General features: G+C 42.1%; 1 protein-coding gene and 1 non-coding gene across 2 annotated transcripts in view; one reads left to right on the plus strand and one right to left on the minus strand.

Annotated features, from left to right (window-relative positions):
- Nucleotides 1-232: 232 nt before the first annotated feature.
- The window catches only part of WNK3 (WNK lysine deficient protein kinase 3), a 159,036-nt gene continuing 133,902 nt past the window's right edge, over nucleotides 233-25,366 (plus strand). Inside the window, exons 1-2 of the mRNA XM_030806911.1 lie at nucleotides 233-346; nucleotides 24,512-25,167. Of these exons, the coding sequence (XP_030662771.1) occupies nucleotides 24,631-25,167 (537 nt within the window). The 5' untranslated portion in view covers nucleotides 233-346; nucleotides 24,512-24,630. The remainder of the gene's footprint in view (nucleotides 347-24,511; nucleotides 25,168-25,366) is intronic.
- Nucleotides 14,667-14,773, minus strand: LOC115833522. The gene has a single exon (XR_004028932.1). It is a non-coding gene; the product is annotated as a U6 spliceosomal RNA (small nuclear RNA).

Consider the following 25,366-nt stretch of genomic DNA (forward strand, 5'->3'; position numbering starts at 1 on the left):
GCTGCGATAGGGGCGGTTCCGAGTTGGGGCTGCTCCGTTGGCTTTCTCCGCCCCTCCCCCTCTTCTGTTCTCCCCTCCCTTCCCCGCCCCCCTCCGCCCCTCTCTCCTACCCGTCCGAATTCCCTGGCTGGAGTACGCGTGCGTCTGCTCAGCTCCGGGCCGAGCGCGAGCTTGGGCTCGTACCCCGCCCCCCTCTCTCCGCCCGCTCTTTACCTACCGGCCGTAGCTGGCCCGGTGGGCTCGCGGGGAGACGCTCGCGCGCGCAAGCGCACACGACGCGGAGCGGAGCTCGAGACATCGAGGAGAGGAGTAAGAAGCATCGGAGGAGGCGATCGAGGAGGAGACGGTGTGTGTGTATGTGTCTATTCTACGGTGTGGCTCGTCGTGGGGCGAGAGGAGGCTCGAGAGGGCGAGGGAGAAGCGAAAAGAGTCAGAGTCTTCCTCTACGAGAGCCTCTAATCTGGTGAGGGTCCCGGGCCGGCCGGGGCGCTAGGAGAGAGGGAGGAGGCCGGGGGGCGTGTCTGGGATCGGGCTGAGAGATGAATGGGCCAGGGATGAATGGAGGGAGGCAGCGGCGGCCAAGAGTCTGTGAGGAGTAAGCGCCCTAGCAGGGGGCGGCTTGACCGAGGCAGGGTGAGTGCCTTCACCAGTCGGTACCGGACGAGGCCGGGCTCGGGTCTAAGGGGCTGTCGAAACTGTTGAATAGGCGGAGAGGAAAATGAAAAGGGGGAAAGTGGGGAAGGGCAGGTTTGAGGCTGAGGTGCGTTTTTGTTTTGTTTTCTTTTTTGTTTTTGATTTTTTTTTTTTGGTTGTTGAGGGGTGACAACTTTGGGAGCTGATGGAAGACCAGGGGACGGGGAAGGTGAGGAGGATACTGGAGGGGAACAGGAGACGGTTGACAAAGGACTGAGTGATCACTTAAGTGAGATTGAAGCTACTGAAAGGGAAGATCGCTTCGGGTGTGGGAAGTTCAGTTGTATTGATGGGAATAGGATGAAGGAAAGAGTAGATTTAATTCAGAGGTTCAGCTGATGTGTGAGGGACTGGATGGGGTGAGGAATATTGCTGGCTTGTTGTGTAAATGTGTTAGGCTCAAGGAGATTCTGAGGTGTTATTTGGGAAGGGGTGGTGTGTGTTTGACTGACAGGTTGGGGATGGGGAGGAGATGGTATGATAGGTGAGGATGAAAGTGGTGAGGTGGCTTCACTGGACTGAAAGAGGTTTTGTTTGACTAGTTAAAAGTGGTGAAACATTTATATAATGGGGTGTGGGTGGAAATCCTGCACGTGAGTATCTCCGTATCTTGGGAGTTGAGAGACTGTTAAAATGAGACTGAACCCTCAAAACAGATGCGAATAGTATGGCTATTTTTTCTTAAGAGTTACTGTTGATTGAGACAATTATATGAATAAAACAGCCTTTGAGTTGTGAAAATCTTCTGCATAGTAGTGATTGTATCCAATTTTTGGAGCTATCGTTATCTGTTTTTCATCTATAGTAAGTTGTAATACCAAGATAACTTTTGAAGAGGTCTTAGTATGTGACAGAGCAGCAGGTGTCTTTTAAGACGGTCTCTATCCTTTGAATTGATGAGTTTAAAAATTGTTTAAACTCGACAGCTCAAGGGAAAGATACCCTGCATTAAAGGATAGCAAAAATGCACTAAAGCTTAGCCGGGCGTGGTGGAGCGTGCCTGTAATCCCAGCTACTTGGGAGGCTGAGGCAGAAGAATCTCTTGAACCCGGGAGGCAGAGGTTGCAGCTAGCCAAGATTGTGCCACTGCACTCTAGCCTGGGAGACAGAGCGAGACTCTGTCTTAAAAAATCCACTAAAGCTGACTTTGAACTAAAATAATCGTACATGATTTTTTTGGTCATTCCGAATTTATCTTTGAAAATTGGCACTCGCTTTTTGGTGTGAGTTTAAATTACAACAGATTACGTGAACATTTTGTTCTCTGAATACTTATGATAAGGATGTCTTGTCCTGGTCTCATTCTGTTCTGGGTCAAGATTAACGGTTATGGATTTTAATGTTTTGTGATTATTTGTTACAAATTTTACTGATATATATTTAGTTTTCTTGGAAATGTTGCAAACTTGAGAACATTCCCATGCTGTTTTTCTTTTATTCTGCTTTGATATTGGAAAGAGTGTAATCCTTGTTTAGGCTACCCGCAGTTTGGATACAAAAGGTCATATTCTGTTCATAGTCTCTCAGATTGAGATGAATACTTAATGTATTAAATAGTACAGTAGAAGTATAAAGGCACTATAAGAGCCTGGAAATGTTGCACTAACTCAACCAGGCAAGGCGGCCTCCCAGTTTTGAACTAGATGTTTCTAGAGTGAAAGACATTCACATTTTGGGTCTTGAAAGTGTAAGCATGGTATATTTGGAGAATGGAATGAGATAAGGCTGGAATCTTAGGTTGAGGCTGGGGTGAATTAGGAACTCTTGATTGTTTAAGAAGGGGAATAACATAAACAGATATATGGTGTTTCTCTCTCTGCCTTTGCTTCTGATGTCCCCCTCTACCTGGAATGCTCTCTCTCCCCCTCCCCTTGAATTTGAACTCATTCTTTTAAAACTTAACATCTGTCACCAGCTATTCCTGAAAGCCTTTCCTGGTTTCCCTTTCTTCCTTTTCCCAGCATCCTCCACCAAGCTAGGTTAGGTCCCCCTCTTTAGAGTTCTATCATACCTTGTACATAATTTTATTACGGTACTTTGGTTGGGAGGTAGGTAGGAAAGGTATTTTTCTCCTTCTATCTGAAAGAGAAATGAAGCCCAGAAAAACAAGACATGCCCTAGTAAGTGGTGGACCCCGAAGTTCTGACTTCTAGACCATTGTTGATCTTCATATCACAAGTTTACATTTGCTTAAATAATTATAGTTTTAGGAGTTAGATTTCTGTAGTGTTGACTTAACTTTCTTCCATAGAGTTTTGTTTTTACTATATTGTTCATTGCTGAGCCAGTAAATGATAAAGCCAGTGGCTACAAAGAACCAGAGTAGACAGAAGTAAAGAAAATAATGGTTATTATTATTATTTTTTAGAGGGAATCTCTCTCTGTCACCCAGGCTGGAGTGCAGCGGTGTGATCTTGGCTTACTGCAACCTCTGCCTCCCAGGTTCAAGCAATTCTCCTGCCTCAGCCTCCCTAGTAGCTGGGATTATAGGCACATGGCACCATGCCTGGCTTATTTTTGTATTTTTAATAGAGATGGGGTTGCCCCATGTTGGCCAGGCTGGTCTCAAACTCCTGACCTCAAGTGATCCACCCACCTCGGCCTCCCAAAGTGCTGGGATTACGGGCATGGGTCACCACGCCCGGCCTGCTATCAGATTTCTAGTCAGATAATTGAAATAAAAATAATTAACGGAGGGCTTAATTTTTTTTATTTTTAAATAATATATATACTAATATTTAACTGATTTTTTAAAAAATAATTATTTTATTATTTTTTAAGTTCTGGGGTACATGTGCAGGATGTGCAGGTTTGTTACATAGATAAACGCGTGCCATAGTGGTTTGCTGCACCTATCAACCCATCACCCAGCTATTAAGCCCAGCATGAGTTGGCTCTTTTCCCGAATACTCTCCCCTCCCTCGGCCTCCCCCACAGGCCACAGTTAACTGTTGTTCCTGGAGGGCTTAAATTTTTGTGCATGTTTTCGTGGGGAAGGAATTGTGTATAAGAAAAAAAAACCCTCCTTTCTCAGTCTCTCAATATAAGTAGACCAGCTCTATTTACAGATATACTCGATTTTGTCTCTTGGCCAAAAGCCAGAATTCTTTCAAACGAGTGGGTCTTTTCCATCTTTGTTTGAGATCATAACATTTATGATGCCGTTAGGAGACATTTGATGACTGAAAGACATCTATAAGACATTCATTCAGAAATTTTAAAGCTTCAAAAGTAGAATTGATACAATTTTTAATTGTTTTGATAGAGCTTGTTATGAGATTTGGTTTGGCAAATGTTGAGATTGACTCACTACAGAAATGAGCTTTGATGCCCTTTCAGGGATATATTTTTCTCATGAACCTTTTTTTTTTTTTTTCGAGACAGAGTTTTGCTCTGTCACCCAGGCTGGAGTGCAGTGGTGTGATCTCGGCTCACTGCAACCTCTGCCTCCCAGGTTCAAGCTATTCTCCTGCCTCACTCAGCCTCCCGAGGAACTGGGATTATAGGTACATGCCACCACGCCCGGCTAATTTTTGTATTTTTAGTATAGATGGGGTTTCACCATATTGGCCAGACTGGTCTCGAACTCTTGACCTTGTGATCCACCTTCCTCAGCCTCCCAAAGTGCTGGGATTACAGGCGTGAGCCACTGTGCCTGGCTGAAAGAAATGAAGTACATTGTTTTCTGTGTTTTAGCATGGTAACTTTTTTTTTTTTTTTGAGAGGGAGTCTCCCTGTGTCACCCAGGCTGGAGTGCAATGGTGCGATCTCGGCTCACTGCAACCTCTGCCTCCTGAGTTCAAATGATTCTCCTGCCTCAGCCTCCCTAGTAGCTGGAATTACAGGTGCCCGCCACTGTGCCTGGCTAATTTTTGTATTTTTAGAAGAGACGGGGTTTCACAATGTTAGCCAGGCTGGTAGCATAGTAACTTTTAAAAATTGTGATAAAATTCATGTAATATAAATTTACCATTTTAACCATTTTATTTTATTTTATTTATTTTGAGATGAAGTCTCTCTTTGTCACTCAGGCTGGAGTGCAGTGGCACGATCTTGGCTCACTGTAACCTCTGCCTCCTGTGTTCAAGTGATTCTCCTGCCTCAGCCTCCCGAATAGCTGGGATTACAGGCATGCACCACCACGCCTGGCTAATTTTTGTATTTTTAGTAGAGACAGGGTTTCTCTATGTTGGTCAGGCTGGTCTCCAACTCCTGACCTCAGGTGATCCGCCTGTCTTGACTTCCCAAAGAGCTGTGATTACAGGTGAGAGCCACTGCGCCTGGCCCCATTTTAACCATTTTAAAGTGTACAGTTGTACAGTGGCATTAGGTAACTTCATGATGTTGTGCAGCTAACACCACCTCAAAAGGAAATTCTGTACCCAGTAAGCAGTCACTCCCCATTCTCCCTTCCTCCAAGTCCCAGGTGACCATTAATGTTTGCCTATTCTGGATATTTCACATAAATGGAATCATATAATATATGACCTTTTGTGTCTGGCTTTCACTCAGCATGTTTTTGAGATTCATCTGTGTTGTGGCATGTAGCATTACTTTATTCCCTTTTATGGCTGAGTATTATTCCTTTGTATGGATATGCCGTATTTTGTTTATCCATTTATCAGTTCATAGATATTTGGGATGTTTCAACCTTTTGGCTTTTGTGAATAGTGCTGCTATGAATATTTGTATACAAGTTTTGTTTGAATACCTGTTTTCATTTATTTTGGGTATACCTAGGAGTGCAACTGCTAGGTCATATATGTTATGTTTTGTTTTGAGACAAGGCTCTGTTGCCCAGGCTGGAGTACAGTGGCATGATCATGGCTTAGTGCAGTTTCAACCACCCAGGCTGAGGCAGTCCTCCCACCTCAGCCTCCTGAGTAGCTGGGACTATAGGTGTGTGCCACCACGCCCCACACCAGGCTAATTTTTTACATTTGGTAGAGACAAGGTCTCCCTATGTTGCCCAGACTGGTCATAAACTCCTGAGCTCAAGTGATCCTCCTGCCTTAGCCTCTCAAAGTACGGGGGTTACAGGTATGAACCACTATGCCCGGCCCTATGTTTAACTTGTTGAGAAACCACCAAATTGTTTTCCATAGCAGTTGCACCAATTTTCATTGCCATCAGCCATGTATGAGGGTTCCATTTCTCCACATCCTCACCAACACTTGTTGCTTTCTGTTTTTTACTTGCTTTTTAAAAAATTATTTATTTTTCTTTCTAAATAGCCATCATAATGGGTATGAACTGGTATCTCATTGTGGTTTTGAATTGTACTTCCCTAAGGATGTTGGGCATCTTCTCATGGCGTGTTGACTATTTGTATTTCTTCTTTGGAGAGATGTCTATTTAAGTTCTTTGCCCATTAAAAAATTTGGTTGTTTGTCTTTTTATTGTTGAGTTGTAAGAGTTTTTTTAAAAAATATACAGTCTAGATACTAGACCCTAATCAGACATGTGATTTGCAAACAGTTTCTTCCATTCCGTGAGTTGTCTTTCTGCTTTATTTTATTGTTTTGTTTTGTTTTGTTTTTGAGATGCAGTCTCACTCTGTCACCCAGGCTGGAGTGCAGTGGTGAGATCTCGGCTCACTGCAACATCCATCTCCCGGGTTCAAGCAGTTCTTGTGCCTCAGCCTCCCGAGTTGCTGGGACTACAGGTGCGTGCCACCACGCCCAGCTAGTTTTTGTATTTTTGGTAGAGGTGGGGTTTTGCCATGTTAGCCAGGCTGGTCTGGAACTCCTGACCTCAGATTATCCACCCGCCTTGGCCTCCCAAAGGTCTAGAATTACAGACGTGAGCCACTGCACCCAGTCAGTATTTTATTTTATTGTAAAAATAGAGATGAGGTCTTGCTATGTTGCCCAAGCAGGTCTCAAACTCCTGAGCTTAAGTGATCCTCCCACCTCAGCCTCCCAAAGTGTTGGGATTACGGGTATGAGCCACCGCACCCGGCCTTTTTTAACTGATTCTTTTGTACAGATTGTTAATGGGCAACTCTTCTTTAAAGGATTAAAGTAATATAGCATTAGATTAAAACACCTTTTAACCCAACTTCCTGCCCTCCCATAGATAACCATTTGTTAAGAGTTGGTTCCATGGTTGCCAAAAATAAGGATGAAAGAAAAAAAAAGAGTTGGTTGTGGAATAGTTATAGTCCTTTTTTGTCTGTATTTACATGCATATGTTTGTACATATACAAATAACAAGTATGTGATATATATTTTATGACTTTTCTCCCAAAGATTGTCACTTACGGCTCTTTTCATATCAGTATTTATATGTTCACTTCATTCTTTTTGATTGATACATAGTATTTCTTCCTGTGTGCTTCTCTAGCTTTGACTACTAGGATCAGTTTAGAGTATGTCTTTCTAGTCTTTTTTATATGCATTCACCCATATGTGAGTACATTTAGAAATACATAGTTTCATGTTTTTTTTAACACAAATAGTATGTAGATGTAATATACATGTTGTACTACAACTTACTTTTCTCACCTTATAGTATATATATGTAGGAGATTTTTATATATCAGTATATATCCATCTTGCATTTTTTAAACAGATACTTATTATTTCACAGTATGGACGTACCATGTTTATTTCAGCATTCTCCTATAGATGGATATTTAAGTTCTTTTCAGGTTGATTTTGTTTGTTTGTGTTGCTATTTAAAACAATGTTTCAGTTTAAAAAAGCCCTGTACCTACATATTTGTTCACATGCAGGAATATTTCTCAAGCGATACTACTAAGGATTGGAATTGCTGGGTGACAGTTATGCACTAGATACTTGGAATTTGCCCTATGAAAAGGCTATTCCAGTTTAGCTGCCAACAGCGCATGGAATATCAAATTTCTTATACAGTTCTCAAATTTAATAGATATTTATTTTTTGCATCCTGATAGATGAAAAATGATACTGAATCATTTGAGTTTGTACCCCTCTGTTTACTAATGAGTTTGAGTAATCCCCTTACCATACATGTATTGGCCACTTGTACTTACTTTTATTTATTTATTTATTTATTTTTTTGAGACAGAGTCTCACTCTGTCACCCAGGCTGGAGTGCAGTGGCACAGTCTCGGCTCACTACAAGCTCCACCCCGTGGGTTCACGCCATTCTCCTGCCTCAGCCTCCCGAGTAACTGGGACTATAGGCGCCCGCCACCATGCCTGGCTAACTTTTTTGTATTTTTAGTAGAGACGGGGTTTCACCATGTTAGCCAGGATGGTCTTGATCTCCTGACCTCGTGATCAGCCTGCCTCAGCCTCCCAAAGTGCTGGGATTACAGGCGTGAGCCACCGCGCCCGGCCTATGTTTAGCTTTTAAGTCCACATGGAATTTATTTTTGTGACTGGTTTTGGTAGGGCTTTAGCTTACCACTCCTCAAAATTGATAACCAGTTATCCCAACACAACTTATTATACTACCTGTTCTTCTTAAATTTGAAATGCCATTTTTACGATAGACTGCATTCCTATACATACATGTGTTTGTTTCTGTACTAGTTCTATTTCATTAGTCCATTTGTCTATTTTAAATTAAATTTTTTATTTTTTAAAGGTGGGATCTTGTTCTCTTGCCTAGGCTGGAGTGCAGTGGCATGGTCATAGTTCACTGCAGCCTTCAACTCCTAAGGCTCACAAGATTCTCCTGGCTTAGTGTCCCATGCCAGCTAAGCTAATTTGTCTCTTTCTGTGCTAAAACCACATTGTTTAACTTACTATATGTTACTATCTGGTAAGGCAAGTTCTTGTTGTTCTTTATCAAGATTTTCTTGGCTTTCCTTCTACTCTTTAGAGAATCAGCTTGTCAGTTTCAGACAAAAACATCTCTTTGGGATTTTGATTGAAATTGCATTGATTTTGGAATAATAGTGGGGGGAGGGGAATTGTAAACATGTTGATATTGGGTCTTTCCACCAAGGAACTTGGTGTAGTTTGTGTATTTCAGTAAAATTTCATGGTTTTCTTTATGTAGGTGTTGTATATTTGTTCTTGAGTTTGTTCCTAGACTAGTATTTTATAGCTTTGTTGCTCTTATGAACAGGATAATTGTTTTTGTTTGTTTGTTTGTTTTTGAGATGGAGTCTTGCTCTATCTCCCAGGCTGGAGTGCAGTGGCACGATCTCGGCTCACTGCAACCTCCGCCTCCCTGGTTCAAGCGATTTTCCTGCCTCAGTCTCCCGAGTAGCTGGGACTGCAGGCATGCGCCACCATGCCTGGCTAATTTTTTTGTATTTTTAGTGGAGACGGGGTTTTGCCATGTTGGCCAGGCTGGCCTCAAGCTCCTGACCTCACGTGATCCACCTGTCTGGGCCTCCCAATGTGCTGGGATTACAGGCATGAGCCACTGTGTCTGGTCGATAGTTGTTTTTTTAAATTACATTTTGTAATGATTACTGAGATATATGGCAGATTTCTGTATGTTGATTTTGTCTTTGGCCTGTTTGCTGAACTGTTGTTAGTTCCTTGTTAGTTATAGTTTTTTAGTTGATTTTCTTGGATTTTCTAGATAGATAAACATGTAGTCTGTAAGTTTTGAGGTTTGTCTCCTACTTTCTAACATTTGTATGTCTTGTTTTATTTCCTCATTTGGTAGTAGAAATCTTGGCTTATTCCTGACTTTAATGATTGTTTATGTGAAAGATGCTTGCCTTCATGTGTAGGATAAATGCTAATTGAAGCCACACTGAGATTCCTTGCTTAAACTTATCAGAGTGTTAAAAATCAAAATGTTTGATAACACTCTTTGTTGTCAAGACTGTGGGGTAAAAGACACTCACACGTTGGAGGTAGGAGTTTAAATTGGTACATTGCCCATGGAAGGCAATTTGGCAGCATTATATAAAGATACACATGTATTACATACATTATTCTGGATATATTAGTATACTTAAATAAATAAAAGTTTAAAAAATAAATATGCAAATTTCCTTTGATCTTGGCAGGGCACAGTGGCTCACACCTGTAATCCCAGCACTTTGGGAGGCCGAGGCCGGCGGATCACCTGAGCCCAGGAGACCAGCCTGGCCAACATGGTGAAACCTCGTCTCTACTGAAAATACAAAAATTAGCCAGGCATGGTGGCGTGCGCCTGTAATCCCAGCTACTCCGGAGGCCGAGGCAAGAGAATTGCTTGAACCTGGGAGGTGGAGGTTGCAGTAAACTGAGATCGCACCACTGCACTCCAGCCTGGGCGACAGAGTGAGACTCTGTCTTAAAAAAAAAATTTGCTTTGATCTAGCAATTCTAGTTCAGGGATACACACACACACACACACACACACACACACACACACACACACACAATGAAATCTACAATGTTATTTATAATAGCAAACAATTGAATACTACAAAATAAGAATGAGAAACTTATATGTACTGAAAAGGAAAAACATGTATCTTAAGTTACTATGACTATAAAAAGAGCTTGGTGTGTACTGCGTTCCTTTTTGTGTAGATAGGGAAGGAGAGAACATATATTTGTTAATTTGCCTGAAGAGATTCTGGAGGAATACACAAGAATCTGTTGAGTGGTTACCTGTTGGTGGGGCAAATGGAATTGAATGGAAGGGAGATAGAGTTGGGAATGGGCCTGCCCTTTATAAACCTCTTTAGTTGATATTTGAGCCACATGATTGTATTATATATATGTATATGTGCGTGTGTATATGTATAATATATTACATACATTGTAAATATATATATATGTCTTTTATTTTTTTTTGAGACGGGGTCTCACTCGGTCACCCAGGCTGGAGTGTAGTGGCACAATCACTGCTAACTGCAGCCTCAACTTCCCAGGCTCAAGCAATCCTCCTACTTCAGCCTCCCAAGTAGCTGGGACTACAGGCACATACTACATGCCTGGCTATGTTTTTTTTTTTTTTTTTTTTTTGAGATGGAGTCTCGCTCTGTTGCCCAGGCTGGAATGCAGTGGCGCTATCTTGGCTCACTGTAACCTCTGCCTCCAGGGTTCAAGCGATTCTCCTGCCTCAGCCTCCTGAGTGGCTGGGATCACAAGCACATGCCACCATGCCCAGCTAATTTTTGTATTTTTAGTAGAGATGAGGTTTCGCCGTGTTGGTCAGGCTGGTGTCGAACTCTTGACCTCAGTTGATCCACCCACCTTGGCCTCCCAAAGTGCTGGGATTATAGGCGTGAGCCACTGTGCCCAGCCACAGTTGTCTTTATATATATTCCTAGGGCTTAGATAAGTGTATTTATCATTTTATGAAGGAAAAATGGCTACATGTAGGTAATTATATGTAACTGTGAACTTAGTAAGAGACTCCAGGTTTGAGGCCTGATTTTTGCAAACTTTTTCACTGGGCCATGTTTCTACATTGCTGAATGTAGAAGAGATATTATCCTGGTCACTGGAGCATATCCCTTTGGCAGTGCCAACATGGTTCATTACTGGAAAACTTTAGAATATATATGATTTTCTGCCTTCCTAAATAGAGTCTCCTGAAAATCATTTAATGTTTTCTGGAGTATTGTTGAACAGTACTTTAATATAGTGCTGTCCCTAGGGGTTTTTGAGACGTAGAAAATAAAAGCTTGCATTTATTGATTATTATATTGTGCCTGGCACTGTGCTAAATATTTTATATGTGTATTTTCATATTGGTCCTGTGAGATTTCACAAATGCAATCAAGAATGATTGAGGTTAACTAATTTGCCCAAAATCTCTTCCAAGGGTTGAAAGGCAGAATTTTGATTCCAGATTTCTCCCACTCCAGAGTGTGTGTTCTTTTTTTTTTTTTTTTTTTTGAGACAGAGTCTCACTCTGTGATCCAGGCTGGAGTACAGTGGTGTGATCACAGCTCACTGCAGCCTCAACCTCCCTAGGCTCAGGTGATTGTCCCCACCTTAGCTTCTCAAGTAGCGGGGACTACAGGCGCACAATACCACGCCCAGCTAATTTTTTATTTTTTGTAGAGACAGGGTTTTGCCATATTGTCCAGGCTGGTCTTGAACTCCTGAGCTCAAGCAATCTGCCAGCCTCAGTCTCCCCAGGTGTTGGGATTATTACAGGTGTGAGCCACCACTCCCAGCTGAGCCTGGGTTCTTTTTTTTTTTTTTTGGTGGATCAGCTAATTTTGAATTTCAAAATAATAAGTTCACAAAAGCTATTATTAATGAAAATATTCAACACCCAAGGTGATTTACGAAGTTTAACTGAGATACTATCTTGTTCCCAGAACATTTATAAACACAACATATATATATATACACACACACACATATATATATATCTCACTGAGTTAAATTTATATATTGAAAATAGGAATACAAGATATAAAAAAACGCAAAGGTTTAACTGAAAGTTTTTGTAATTATATACTTATATTGGGATTGCAAGATGAATATAATGCTATTTATTTTATTCTTTTCTTTCTGAATTTATAGGGCTTGGAAGTATTTTGCACAGAAGACGATCTGTGTTCTGACATTTCCCTAAAGTTCTTTGAACCTCAAGATAGAGATGATCTCTATTTTTATATTGCCACGTAAATAGGTTTGGTGCTCACCCTTCATTGTTTTCTTTCTTTTTTTTTTTTGGTACTGAGTCTCACTCTGTCACCCAGGCTGGAGTGCAGTGGTGTGATCTCGGCTCATTGCAACCTCTGCCTCCTGGGCTCAAGCGATTCTCGTGCCTCAGCCTCCCGAGTAGCTGGGACTACAGGCGTGTGCCACCATGTCTGGCTAATTTTTTTCTGTATTTTTAGTAGAGACGGGGTTTCTATTCATATGAAGGTAGTTCAACTCCTAAGGATCTGGGATAGGAAATAAGAGAAGAAAAATGCTGTTTCTAGAATCGCCTCTTTGTGGTTCTAATTTCTTCTCATCAGTACCTATAATTGCCAAAATAATGTTTTTAAAACTCTGGGAAATATGAATTCACTTTGGTAATAGTTCATTCCGAGTATGTTTTAATAACTCTAGATAAATATATTTAAATACCCTTATATTTTAACATCTGCCAAATTGAATGGATTTTGAAGAATCCACTCAAATATATATATATATATGTATTTTTTTTTTTTTTTTGAGACAGAGTCTTGCTTTGTTCCCCAGGCTGGAGTGCAGTGGCGCGATCTTGGCTCACTGCAAGCTCTGCCTCCCGGGTTCACGCCATTTTCCTGCCTCAGCCTCCCGAGTAGCTGGGATTACAGGCGCCTGCCACCACGCCCGGCTAAGTTTTTGTATTTTTAGTAGAGACAGGATTTCACCGTGTTAGCCAGGATGGTCTCGACCTCCTGACCTCGTGATCTGCCTGCCTCGGCCTCCCAGAGTGCTGGGATTACAGGCGTGAGCCACTGCACCCGGCCTCAATTATTTTTTTTTTTTTGAGACAGAGTCTTGCTCTGTCGCCCAGGCTGGAATGCAGTGGCACGATCTCGGCTCACTGCAAGCTCCACCTCCCAGGTTCACGCCATTCTCCCGTCTCAGCCTCCTGAGTAGCTAGGACTACAGGCGCCCGCCACTACGCCGGGCTAATATTTTGTATTTTTAGTAGAGACGGGGTTTGACCGTGTTAGCCAGGATGGTCTTGATCTCCTGACCTCGTGATCCGCCCGTCTTGGCCTCCCAAAGTGCTGGGATTACAGGTGTGAGCCACCGTGCCCAGCCGCCCGGCCTCAAAAATTTTTTTTTTTTTTTTTTTGAGACGGAGTCTCGCTCTGTCGCCCAGGCTGGAGTGCAGTGGCGCTATCTCGGCTCACTGCAAGCTCCGCCTCCCGGGTTCACGCCATTCTCCTGCCTCAGCCTCTCCGAGTAGCTGGGACTACAGGCGCCCGCCACCACGCCCGGCTAATTTTTGTTTGTATTTTTTTTTTTAGTAGAGACGTGGTTTCACCATGGTCTCGATCTCCTGACCTCGTGATCCGCCCGCCTCGGCCTCCCAAAGTGCTGGGATTACAAGCGTGAGCCACCGCGCCCGGCCCGGCCTCAAATATTTTTATGTTTAGTCAGGTCTTATGTTAGTTTATGAGAACCAAGACTCAGTTTTGTACTGTGAGGCAGTGAGTTATTCATATGTTTGTGATCATTGATTGTGGTCAGAACCACAAAGCTGAAAGACTGCAAAAGGAACATGTGAACCTTCTATGTTCAATATACTGACTTTGGAGTGGAATTTGCTTTTTCTTTTTTTTTTTTCTTTTGAGACGGAGTCTCGCACTGTCGCCTAGGCTAGAGTGCAGTGGTGTGATCTGGGCTCACTGCAAGCTCCGACTCCCAGGTTCACGCCATTCTGCCTCAGCCTCCCGAGTAGCTGGAACTGCAGGTGCCCGCCACCACTCCCCTCTAATTTTTTGTATTTTTAGTAGAGACAGGGTTTCATCGTGTTAGCCAGGATGGTCTCGATCTCCCGACCTTGAGATCCGCCTGCCTCAGCCTCCCAAAGTGCTGGAATTACAGGCGTAAGCCACTGCACCCAGCCAGAATTTGCTTTTAATTAATGTTATTTCCTTAGTTTTTCATGGAAAATGTGAATTTTCCCACCTTTGCCAGAGAAAATACTTATATTTTTTATATTGAAGCCCAAAGTTTTTTTATTAAGTTGCAAGGCTAAATTAAATTATTCTAATTTACAAAGTTGCTAGATAACTAGAATGGAATTATCTTTAAAAGTGGATTTTGGGGACAGACATGGTGGCCCATGACTGTCATCCCAGCACTTTGGGAGGCCAAGGAGGGAGAATCTCTTGAGCCCAGGAGTTTGAGACTAGCCAGGGCAACGTGGCTTGACTTCATCTCTACAAAAAAAATTAAAAATTAGGAGTTTGGTGGCATGTGCCTGTAGTCCCAGCTACTCGAAAGGCTGAAGTTGGAGGATCGCTTAAGCCTGGGAGGTCAAGACTGCAGTGAACCGTGATCACACCACTGCAATTAAGCCTGGGCGACAGAGTGAGACCCTGTCTCAAAAAAAAAAAATGGATATTGGGATTTACAAATATGGAACGCTTCACGAATTTGTGTGTCATCCTTGTGCAGGGGCCATGCTAATCTTCTCTGTATCATTCCAATTTTAGTATACGTGCTGCCAAAGCAAGCACGAGCCTGTGGTTGTTTTGTTTTGTTTTGTTTTGTTTTGTTTGAGACGGAGTCTTGCTCTGTTGCTCAGGCTGGAGTGCAGTGGTGCGATCTTGGCTCTCTGCAACCTCCACCTCCTGGGTTCAAGCAGTTCTCTGCCTCAGCCTCCCGAGTAGTTGGGATTACAGGCGCCTGCCACCATGCCCAGCTAATTTTTGTATTTTAGATGGGGTTTCATCAGCTTGGCCAGGCTGGTCTTGAACTCCTGACCTCATGATCCACCCTCCTCGGCCTCCCAAAGTGCTGGGATTACAGGCATGAGCCACCGCGCCCGGCCGAGCCTGTGTTAAACTGTTTTATGGTCAAGATCCACGATGGCCCCACATATACACCATAGTCAAGAAACTATTGAGGCCTGGCACGGTGGCTCGTGCCTAAAATCCCAGCACTTCGGGAGGGTGATGAGGGCAGATTGCTTGAGCCCAGGAGTTTGAGACTAGCCTGTGCAACATGGCAAAACCCTGTCTCTACAAAAAAATACAAAAAGTTAGCTAGGTGTGGAGGCTCAAGCCTGTAGTCCCAGCTACTCAGGATGCTGAGGTGGGAGGATCACTTGATCCCGGGGAGGTCAAGGCTGCAGGAAGCCATGATTGCTCCACTGCACTCCATCCTGGGTAACAGAGTGAGGCCCTATCTCAAAAAAAAGAAAAAAAGGAAGCTATTGAATCCATGATGGCCCCAGATACGTTATAGTTAGTGAAGTTCTTGGCCTAGTTTTTCTTACTCGTTGTTTACCTTTAGGTCACCAGCTATTACATTTTATTGTTGTTGGACCTTTACTTTCCTCCTGGGATTCTTAACCCAGGAGGCCAAGCTAAAGATGAGAGTGGACACAATGAGGGGTGGGAGGGTAAGTATAGTTTTTAAAAGGCATATTTGATAATGTGATGGTTTTGATTTTCATCAAAATGTTTTACTTTCAGATTTTTTTTTTTGAGACAGAGTTTCACTCTTGTCACCCAGGCTGGAGTGCAATGGCACTATCTTGGCTCACTGCAACCTCTGCCTCCTGAATTCAAGTGATTCTCCTGCCTCAGCCTCCCGAGTAGCTGGAATTACAGGTGCCCGCCACCATGCCCAGCTAATTTTTGTATTTTTAGTAAAAACAGGTTTCACCATGTTGGCTAGGCTCGTCTGGAACTCCTGACCACAGGTGATTGCCCATCTTGGCCTCCCAGAGTTCTGGGATTACAGGCGTGTACCACCGCGCCCAGCCATATTTAAAAAATTTTTTTTTTACAGGCAGAATCTTTCCTGTCACCCAGGCTGGAGTGCAATGTTGCAATCATGGCTCACTGTAGCCTCCTGGGATCAAGTGATCCTCCCACCTCTGCCTCCTTAGTAGCTGGGACTATAGGCGTGGACCACCATGCCCAGCTTATTTTTTTTAAGTTTATTTTTTGTAGAGACAGGGTCTCCCTGTGTTGCCCAGGCTGGTCTCAAACTCTTGGGCTCAAGCTATCCTTCTGCCTCGGCACCCCCCGCCCCTAATACTGGGAGTACAGGTGTTAGCCACTGGCCCCGGCCAGGACATCATATTTTATTGAGATACAATTTATATAACATCGAATTTACAAATATAATATAAAAGTCAATGATTTTCAGTACATTTATAGAGTTGTAAAATCTTGATTACAACTCAGTTTTAGTTCATTACCATCATCCCTGAAAGATTGCTTGTGCTTATTTGCAGTCAGTCCTGTTCCTGTGCCCCAGCCCCAACCACTAATCTATTTTCTGTTTCTGTAGCTTTGTATTTTCTGGACATTTCATATAAATGAAATCATATAGAATGCAGTCTTTTCCTCTGACGTCTTTCACTTAGCATAATGTCTTCATGGTTCATCCTTGTTGTAGCATATATCAATACTCCATTCCTTTTTTTTTTTTTTTTATTTTTAGAGATGAGACCTCACTGTGTTGCCCAGGCTAGCAGGTAGTGGCTATTCATGGGCGTGATCATAGCACACTGCAGCCTTGAACTTCTGGGCTCAAGTGATCCTCCCACCTCAGCCTCCTGGGTAACTGAGATTATAGGTGTGCGCCACCACACCTGACACCATTCGTTTTTATTGCCCAGTAATGTTCTTTTTTTTTTTTTGAGATGGAGCTTCACTCTTTCGCCCAGGCTGGAGTGAAGTGGCGCCATCTTGGCTCACTGCAACCTCTGCCTCCTGGGTTCAAGCGATTCTCCTGCCTCAGCCTCCTGAGTAGCTGGGATTATAGGTACCCACTACCACGCCTGGCTAATTTTTGTATTTTTAGTAGAGATGGGGTTTCACCATGTTGGCCAGGCTGGTCTCGAACTCCTGACCTCAAATGACTTACCTACCTCAGCTTCCCAAAGTGCTAGGATTACAGGCGTGAGCCACTGTGCCCAGCCTGTCCATTAATATTCTATTACACCTAATACATTTTGTTTATCCATTCATCAGTTGATAGACATTTGGATTGTTTCCACCTTTTGGCTATTGTGAATAGTGCTGCTATGAACACTTGTACAAGTTTTTGTGTGGACATATGTTTTCATTTCTCTTAGGTAGATGATATCATATGGTAACTCTGTTTAACTTACTGAGGAACTGCCAGACTGTGTTCCAAAGCAGCTGTACCATTTTACATTCCCACTAGCAATGTATGAGGGTTCTGTTTTCTTCATATGCTTGCCAACACTTGTTACTGTCCTTTTTTATTGTAGGGCGTGAAGTGGCATTTCATTGTGGTTTTGATTTGCATTTCCACAATAAGTAATGATGTGGAACAAGTTTTTATGTGTTTATTGGTCTTTTGGATTTCTTCTTTATAGAAATGTCTATTCAGATCTTTTGCCCATTTTAAGATTGGATTATTTGTCTTGTCATTAATGGGTTCTTTTTTTTTTTTTTTACACAGGGTCCCACTCTGTCACCAAGGCTGGAGTGCAGTAGTGTGATCTCAGCTCACTGCAATCTCCACCTCCCAGGCTCAAGCAATTCTCCTGCCTCAGCCTTCCGAGTAGCTGGGATTACAGGCGTGCGCCACTACTGCCTGGCTAATTTTTGTATTTTTAGTAGAGATGGGGTCTCACCATGTTGGCCAGGCTGGTCTTGAACTCCTGATCTCAAATGATCCACTTGCCTCAGCCTCCCAGAGTGCTGGGATTATAGGTGTGAGCCACTGTGCCTGGCCATTATTGAGTTCTTGATATAGTTTGATACCATCCCCTATCACATATATGATTTGCACATACTTTCTCCTGCCCTGTAGGTTGTCTTCACCACTTTCTTGAAGGTATCCTTTGAAGCACAAAAGTTTAAAATTTTGATGAGGTGAAGCTTCTCTGTTTTTTTGGTTTTTTGTTTTTTTGAGACCGAGTCTTATTCTGTTACCCAGGCTGGAGTGCAGAGGCGTGATCTCGGCTCACTGTGAGCTCTGCTTCCCAGGTTCAAGCGATTCTTGTGCCTCAGCCTTCTGCGTAGCTGGGATTACGGGCACATGCCACCATGCCTGGCTGATTTTTGTATTTTTAGTAGAGATGGGGTTTCACCATGTTGGCCAGGCTGGTCTCAAACTCCTGACCTCAAGTGATCCACCTGCCTTGGCCTCCCAAACAGAGGCGTGAGCCACCGCGCCCAGCCGAGGTGCAGCTTCTTAATTTTCTTTTATGCTTGTGGTTTTAGTGTTGTGGCTGGGAATTCATTGTTTGACCCGAGTTACTGAGATTTACTCCAATGTTTTCTTCTAAAAGTTTTATAGTTTTAGCTTTTGTATTTAGGACTGTGATCCACTTTTAAATTTCTGTGTATGGTATGAGGTCGGTGTCCAGCTTCATTCTTTTGCATGTGGATTGCAGTTATGCCAGCAAGTTTGGTTGAAATAACTGTTCTTTTCCCATTGAATGGTCTTGACCTCTATATTGAAAATCAATTGACCATAAATGTTAGGGCTTTTAGACTCTCAGTTCCATTGACCTATATGTCTATCCTTACCCTGTTGTTCATTTCTAATTTATTCATTTTTAGTAGGAGAGCATGCTTTGTATGATTTCAATCTCTTTAAATTTGTTGAGATTTGTTTTATTGCATAGCATATGATTTTTTTTTTTTTCACAGAATGTTCTATGTGTGCTTGAAAAGAATGTCTGTTTTGCTATTGTTGGGTGTTCTGTAGATGTCACTTAGGTCAAGTTGGTTGATAGTATTGACCAAGTTTTCCATATACTTGTTGGTTTTCTGTCTACTCTCTCCATTATTGAGAGTGGGGTATTGAAATCTTTTGCTATTATTGAATTATCTGTTTCTCCAGTTTTGTCAGTTTTTATTAAATGTATTTTGGGACTCTATTGTTAGATGTGTATATGGTATATTGTCTTGATGAATTAACTCTTTTATCCACATAAAATGCCCCTCCTTGTCTCTAGTAACATATTTTTGTCTTAGGGTACTGGTTTTTAAAAGACTGAGGGAAGATTTCTTTCTTCATCCTTCTTATTTGCTTCTTTTTTTTTTTTTTTTTTTGAGACAGAGTCTTGCTCTGTCATCCAGGCTGGAGTGCAGTGGCATGGTCTTGGCTCACCGCAGCCTCTGCCTCCCAGATTCAAGCTATTCTCATGCCTCAGCCTCCCGAGCAGCTGGGATTATAGGCACGTACCACCACACCCGGCTAGTTTTTGTATTTTTAATATAAATGGGGTTTTACCATGTTGGCCAGGCTGTTCTCCAACTCCTGACCTCAGGTGATCCACCCACCTCAGCCTCCCAAAGTGCTGGGTTTACAAGTGTGAGCCACCGCACCCAGGTCTTATTTGCTTCTTGTCCTATACTTTGGGAAGCCAGGTATTAGAATTATTATACCAGAGCACCAGTACTTGCCACTCCTCTATTATATTAGGGGTCTGAATAAGATTTTATTTTGTTTTTTATTTTAATTAATTAATTTTTTTTGAGACAGAGTCTCACTCTGTCACCCAGGTTGGACTGTAGTGGCTCACTGTAGCCTCAACCTTCCAGGCTCAGGTGATCCTCCCACCTCAGCCTCCCCAGTAGCTAAGACTACAGGTGCATGCCACCATGCCTGGCTAAGTATTTTTTTTTTTTTTGAAACAGGTTCTTGCTCTGTCGCCCAGGCTGGAATGCGGTGACGTGATCTTGGCTCACTACAACCTCTGCATTCTGGGTTCAAGCGATTCTTGAGCTTCAGCCTCCCAAGTAGCTGGGATTACAGGCATGCACAACCACACCTGGCTAATTTTTGTATTTTTCAGTAGAGACGGAGTTTCGCCATGTTGGCCAGGCTGGTCTAGAACTCCTGACCTCAGGTAATCAGCCTGCCCCGGCCTCCCAAAATGCTGGGATTATAGGTGTGAGCCACCATGCCCAGCCCAGCCTATTGTTTTTAAATTAAAAAAAAAATTTTCCCAACACCATGGACCTGAAGGCAAAGTTTGTTTTGTTTTGAGACAAGGTCTGTGTCACCCAGGCTAGAGTGCAGTGGCTCTGTCAATCTCACTACAACCTTGTCCTTGTCCTCCTGGGCTCAAGGGATCCTCCTGCCTCAGCCTCCTGGAATTTGGACTACAGGCACATGCCAACATACCCAGCTAATTTTGTAATTTTTTTGTAGAGATGGGGTCTTGCCATGTTGCCCAGGCTGGTCTCAAACTCCTGGGCTCAAGTGATCCTCCCTCCTTGGCCTCCCAAATTCCTGGGATTATAAGCATGAGCTACTGTGTCTGGCCAAAGATTTTATTTTATTTTTTTTATTTTTGAGACAGGGTCTCACTCTGTCACCCAGTCCTGAGTGCAGTGGTGTGATCTTGGCTCACGACAACCTCTGCCTCCTGGGTTCAAGCGATTCTTGTGCCTCAGCCTCCTGAGTACCTGGGATTGCAGGCGTAATCCACTGCACCTGGCCTCAAATATTTTATTTATTTATTTATTTATTTATTTATTTGAGACTAGTCTCGCTCTGTCGCCCAGGCTAGTGTGCAGTGGCGCAATCTCGGCCCTCTGCAACCTCCACCTCCCGGGTTCAAGCAATTCTCTGCCTCAGCCTCTGAGTAGCCGAGATTACAGGCGCCCGCCATCACACTCAGCTAATTTTTGTATTTTTAGTAGAGATGAGGTTTCACCATCTTGGCCAGGCTGGTCTTGGAACTCCTGACCTCATGATCCACCCACCTTGGCCTCCCAAAGTGCTGGGATTACAGGCATGAGCCACCACACCCAGCCAAAGATTTTATTTTTTTAAAATAGGTTCTGTAGTAAAAAAATTTTGAAGGCTTTCCAACTTAAATTCTCTGACTTAACTATTTTTGGCTCCTTGCTTAGATGTCCTTTTGTCTAACTTGTGGAGTTTTGCTCTTGAGGTTTAAAATCTCACCTAAAATGTTTAACATTTGGGGAACATCGGTGAATACTGGATTCTTTTTATGCTCTTGCAGGTTTTTTTCCCAAGTCAAAAATTATTTCAAAATAAAGAGTTAAACTAGTTATCTTTTTTCACTTGCATACAATACTAGTCTTATTAAGTGACTTTGGAAGTATATTGATTTGGCAATGTAACCTCCTAGAGACCTTCATGAGTTCAATTCTTAGCTTTGGTATTAACATAGATATGTCCTAGTAATGTCATCTGGTTGGCAGATTTTTGTGAGTCACTGTAAGACTCTTTCTTTTCCCTCACAGCCATATTCATTCAGACAGTAAATTTTCTTGCATTTAGTAGTTCCCTAATGTGTCTTGAACCTATCCCTCCTGCCACTATTTTCATTCAAACCCCATCATCTCTTCTGGATTGTTGCAGTAGCTTTTTAATGGGTCTCCTTGTTTTACCTTGTATGGCATAGAAGTCCTTGGTGTCTTATCTGCCCCTCTGTCCTCATCTGCCTGCTTCTTCTGATACGCATGTAAACAACTGCTCATGATACCACTCATACACTTACTCCATACCGTTTAATGCCTTTGCTTGTGATCTTCCCTCTGCCTGGATCAGCTAATTATCTTTCTTTGAGACTCAACTCAGGCATTTTTTTTTCCAGAAAAACTTACTAGAGGATCTGACTTCATTCTTTTGCATGTGGATATCCAGTTGTCCCAGCACCATTTGTTGGAAAAAATATTCTTTCCCTAATTGAATTTTCTTGGCAACCTTGTGGGGTTTTTTGGGGGGTGGAGAGGGTGGGGCAGGGGTGAGACAGTCTCACTCTGTCACCCAGGCTGGAGTGCAGTGGTGAGATCTTGGCTCACTGCATCCTCCACCTGCCAGGTTCAAGCGATTCACAGCCTTCACCGCCCAGGTTCAAGTGATTCTCCTGCCTCAGCCTCCCGAGTAGCTGGGACTACAGGCACCTGCCACCACGCCTGGCTAATTTTTTGTATTTTATAGAGACGAGGTTTCACCATGTTGCCCAGGATAGTCTTGAACTCCTGAGCTCAGGCAGTCCACCCACCTTGGCCTCCCAAAGTGCTAAGATTGCAGGCGTGAGCCACTGCACCCGGCTATTCTTGTTGAAAATCAATTAACCATAAATAATATGGCTTTATTTCTGAACTCAATTTTTATTCCATTTATCTATACATCTATTCTTATGCCAGGACCATACTGTCTTAATACTGTACCTTTGTAGTACGTTTTTAAATCAAGAAGTATGGATCCTCCAAATTTGTTCTTTTTCAAGATTGTATTAGCTTTGATTATTATGGGTCCCTTGAAATTCTATATGCATTTTAGGATTAGCTTGATGTTTTCTGCAAAGAAACCAGCTGGAATTTTGATGAAGTGAGTTGAATGTGTAGAACAACTTGGAGTATTTGTCTCTATTTTTTTTATTTTATTTTTATTTTGTTTATTTTAGTTCAGGGTTTTTTTTCTTCAGCTTTTCAAATTTGATATTTCTGTGCATTTTTGGTTTGACATAATTCTTAACAAATCTTTGTGACAAACTGTGCCCTTTGAGGCGCCTAACATAGTTAGAAGTGTACAGGCTTAACTTTGCAGTGCATGATTGTGGTGAGAAGGGAAGCATTTTCTTATTGGTGGTTTGACCACTCACTTGAAAAACTTTTTCCCACATATTTTCACATGTTTATTGTGCAAAGTTTTAGAAAATACAAAAAAGCAGAAAGAAAAATCCATAATTTCAGAGTTATGTCTGTAAGCTTGTATATATTCCTTTTTACATTTAACCATATAATATATAGGGAACGTCTTTTATCTCACTGAAGACTACAGTGTTTTATTATTGTTGTGTTTGTTTTGTTTTTTTGAGACAGAGTCTCTGTCGCCCAGGCTGGAGTGCAGTGGCACAACCTCAGCCTCCCAGATTTGAGTGATTCTCCTGCCTAAGCCTCCCGAGTAGCTGAGATTACAGGTGCCCGCCACCACACCCTGCTAATTTTTTTTGTATTTTTAGTAGAGTCAGGGTTTCACTAAACCAGGCTGGTTTGGTCTCGAACTCCTGACCTCAAGTGATCTGCCCGCCTCGGCCTCCCAAAGTGCTGGGATTACAGGTGTGAGCCACCGTGCCCAGCCTACAGTGTTATTTTTAATGTTGTGGCATACCTCATTTTGAGATACTTAATTAAACACCAGTTAGGCTTATGTTTAGTTTTTTCCATAAGTGCTAGAATAAACATCTTTATAGTTAAATCTTTGCACAGATTCTTGACTATTTTCTAAGGCAAGTTCCTATAAGTAGAATTGCTAGTTTAAAAGAATACGTGGTTTTGAGTCTTTCTTGCTATTTTAGGATAGTATATTAATATTTGACAATAGTTTCTGTTAAAATCTGAAGGCAAGCTTATAAATATTTGCATTATTTCAAATTGCTGTTGGATGTTTATAGCAGCAACATTCACAGTAGTCAAAAGGTGGAAGCAATCCAATCCATTGGCAGATGAATAGGATGAACAAAATGTGGTCTATAGCATATGATGGAATGTTATTCAGCCTTAAAAGGAATGAAATCCTGATACATGCTACAGTATCAGTGGACCTTGAAAATATTATACTAAGTGAAATTGGCCAGACACAAAAGGACAAATGTGGTCTGATTCCATTTATATGAATTACGTAGAATAAGCAAATTCATAGAGACAGAAAGTAGAATAGAAGTTACCAGGGGTGGGTGGGGGCTGATAGGGAATCATTGTTTAACCGGTACAGAGTTTCAATTTGGGATGATTAAAGAGCTCTGGGCATGGATAGTAGTGATGATTGCACAACACTGTGAATGTACTTAACACTACTGAATTGTATAATTAAAAATGGTTAAAATGGTAAATTTGACGATATGTATATTTTAGTACAGTAAAAGAAACTACTATTGATGAATTCCGGAATTTTAGACAAAAACCACCTAGAAACCATGTGGTTGTTTTACTTACTGTGTTTGTCACATTGTGGCTAAGTGAACTCAGGGTTTGGATACTCATTTTGAATTTGATGGATTGACAGATGGAGCTGAGAACTAGGTTTCTAACCAATATTCATGCAATATGAAGACAGATTGAGCTATATACCAAGTAGTCTGCTAGGCACTGAGGACTAATGGTAAACAAGATAAGACACAGTCCCTAGAGTCTGCTGGTTCCTAAGATTGGACAGAAAAAAGAATAAACTTCTTATTAAGGAAAAAGGGATTAAAAAATCAGGTGATTTGTTTTCTCCTTAATGATTTCCTTTGTAGGGTGATTTTAAAATATCTTTTTCCCCCCTTTCAGGTTGCTATGGAAATACATGACCACGCAAAAGGAAGTCCATTCTGATAATTCTGATACCTGAGATGTAACTGGACTGAAGAGTAGAAACAGGAAAAATTTTAGTGCCAACTTTAATTACAATGGCCACTGATTCAGGGGATCCAGCCAGCACAGAAGATTCTGAGAAACCTGATGGAATTTCATTTGAAAACAGAGTTCCCCAGGTTGCTGCAACTTTGACAGTAGAAGCTAGACTAAAGGAGAAAAACAGCACCTTCTCTGCTTCTGGGGAAACTGTAGAAAGGAAGAGATTTTTCCGAAAGAGTGTTGAAATGACGGAAGATGACAAAGTTGCCGAATCATCCCCCAAAGATGAGAGAATTAAGACTGCAATGAATATTCCAAGAGTAGATAAGCTTCCGTCAAATGTGCTGAGAGGTGGACAAGAAGTTAAATATGAACAGTGTTCAAAGTCAGCCTCAGAAATCTCAAAAGATTGTTTCAAGGAGAAAAATGAAAAGGAAATGGAAGAAGAAGCAGAAATGAAGGCTGTAGCTACTTCTCCTAGTGGCAGATTCCTGAAATTTGACATAGAACTAGGAAGAGGAGCATTTAAAACAGTATATAAAGGACTGGACACTGAAACATGGGTTGAGGTTGCTTGGTGTGAGCTGCAGGTAGGTATATAATCTTCTTGGTTATAATAAATTCAAGTTTTAACTGGCCTGGTCTTCTGTGTGATTCATGATTAAAATGTATCATGGATTAAAATAAAATGAAGGGCTTGTCCCCCATATCCTAGAAATTATGGTCGTTTCCTATATCCTCTTAGGAGCTCACTCCAAACTTTTTTTTCTCCTGTTGTTTTCTTTTCTG

The sequence above is a fragment of the Nomascus leucogenys genome, chromosome X (genome assembly GCF_006542625.1).
Source record: "Nomascus leucogenys isolate Asia chromosome X, Asia_NLE_v1, whole genome shotgun sequence".
Taxonomy (NCBI): Eukaryota; Metazoa; Chordata; class Mammalia; order Primates; family Hylobatidae; genus Nomascus; species Nomascus leucogenys.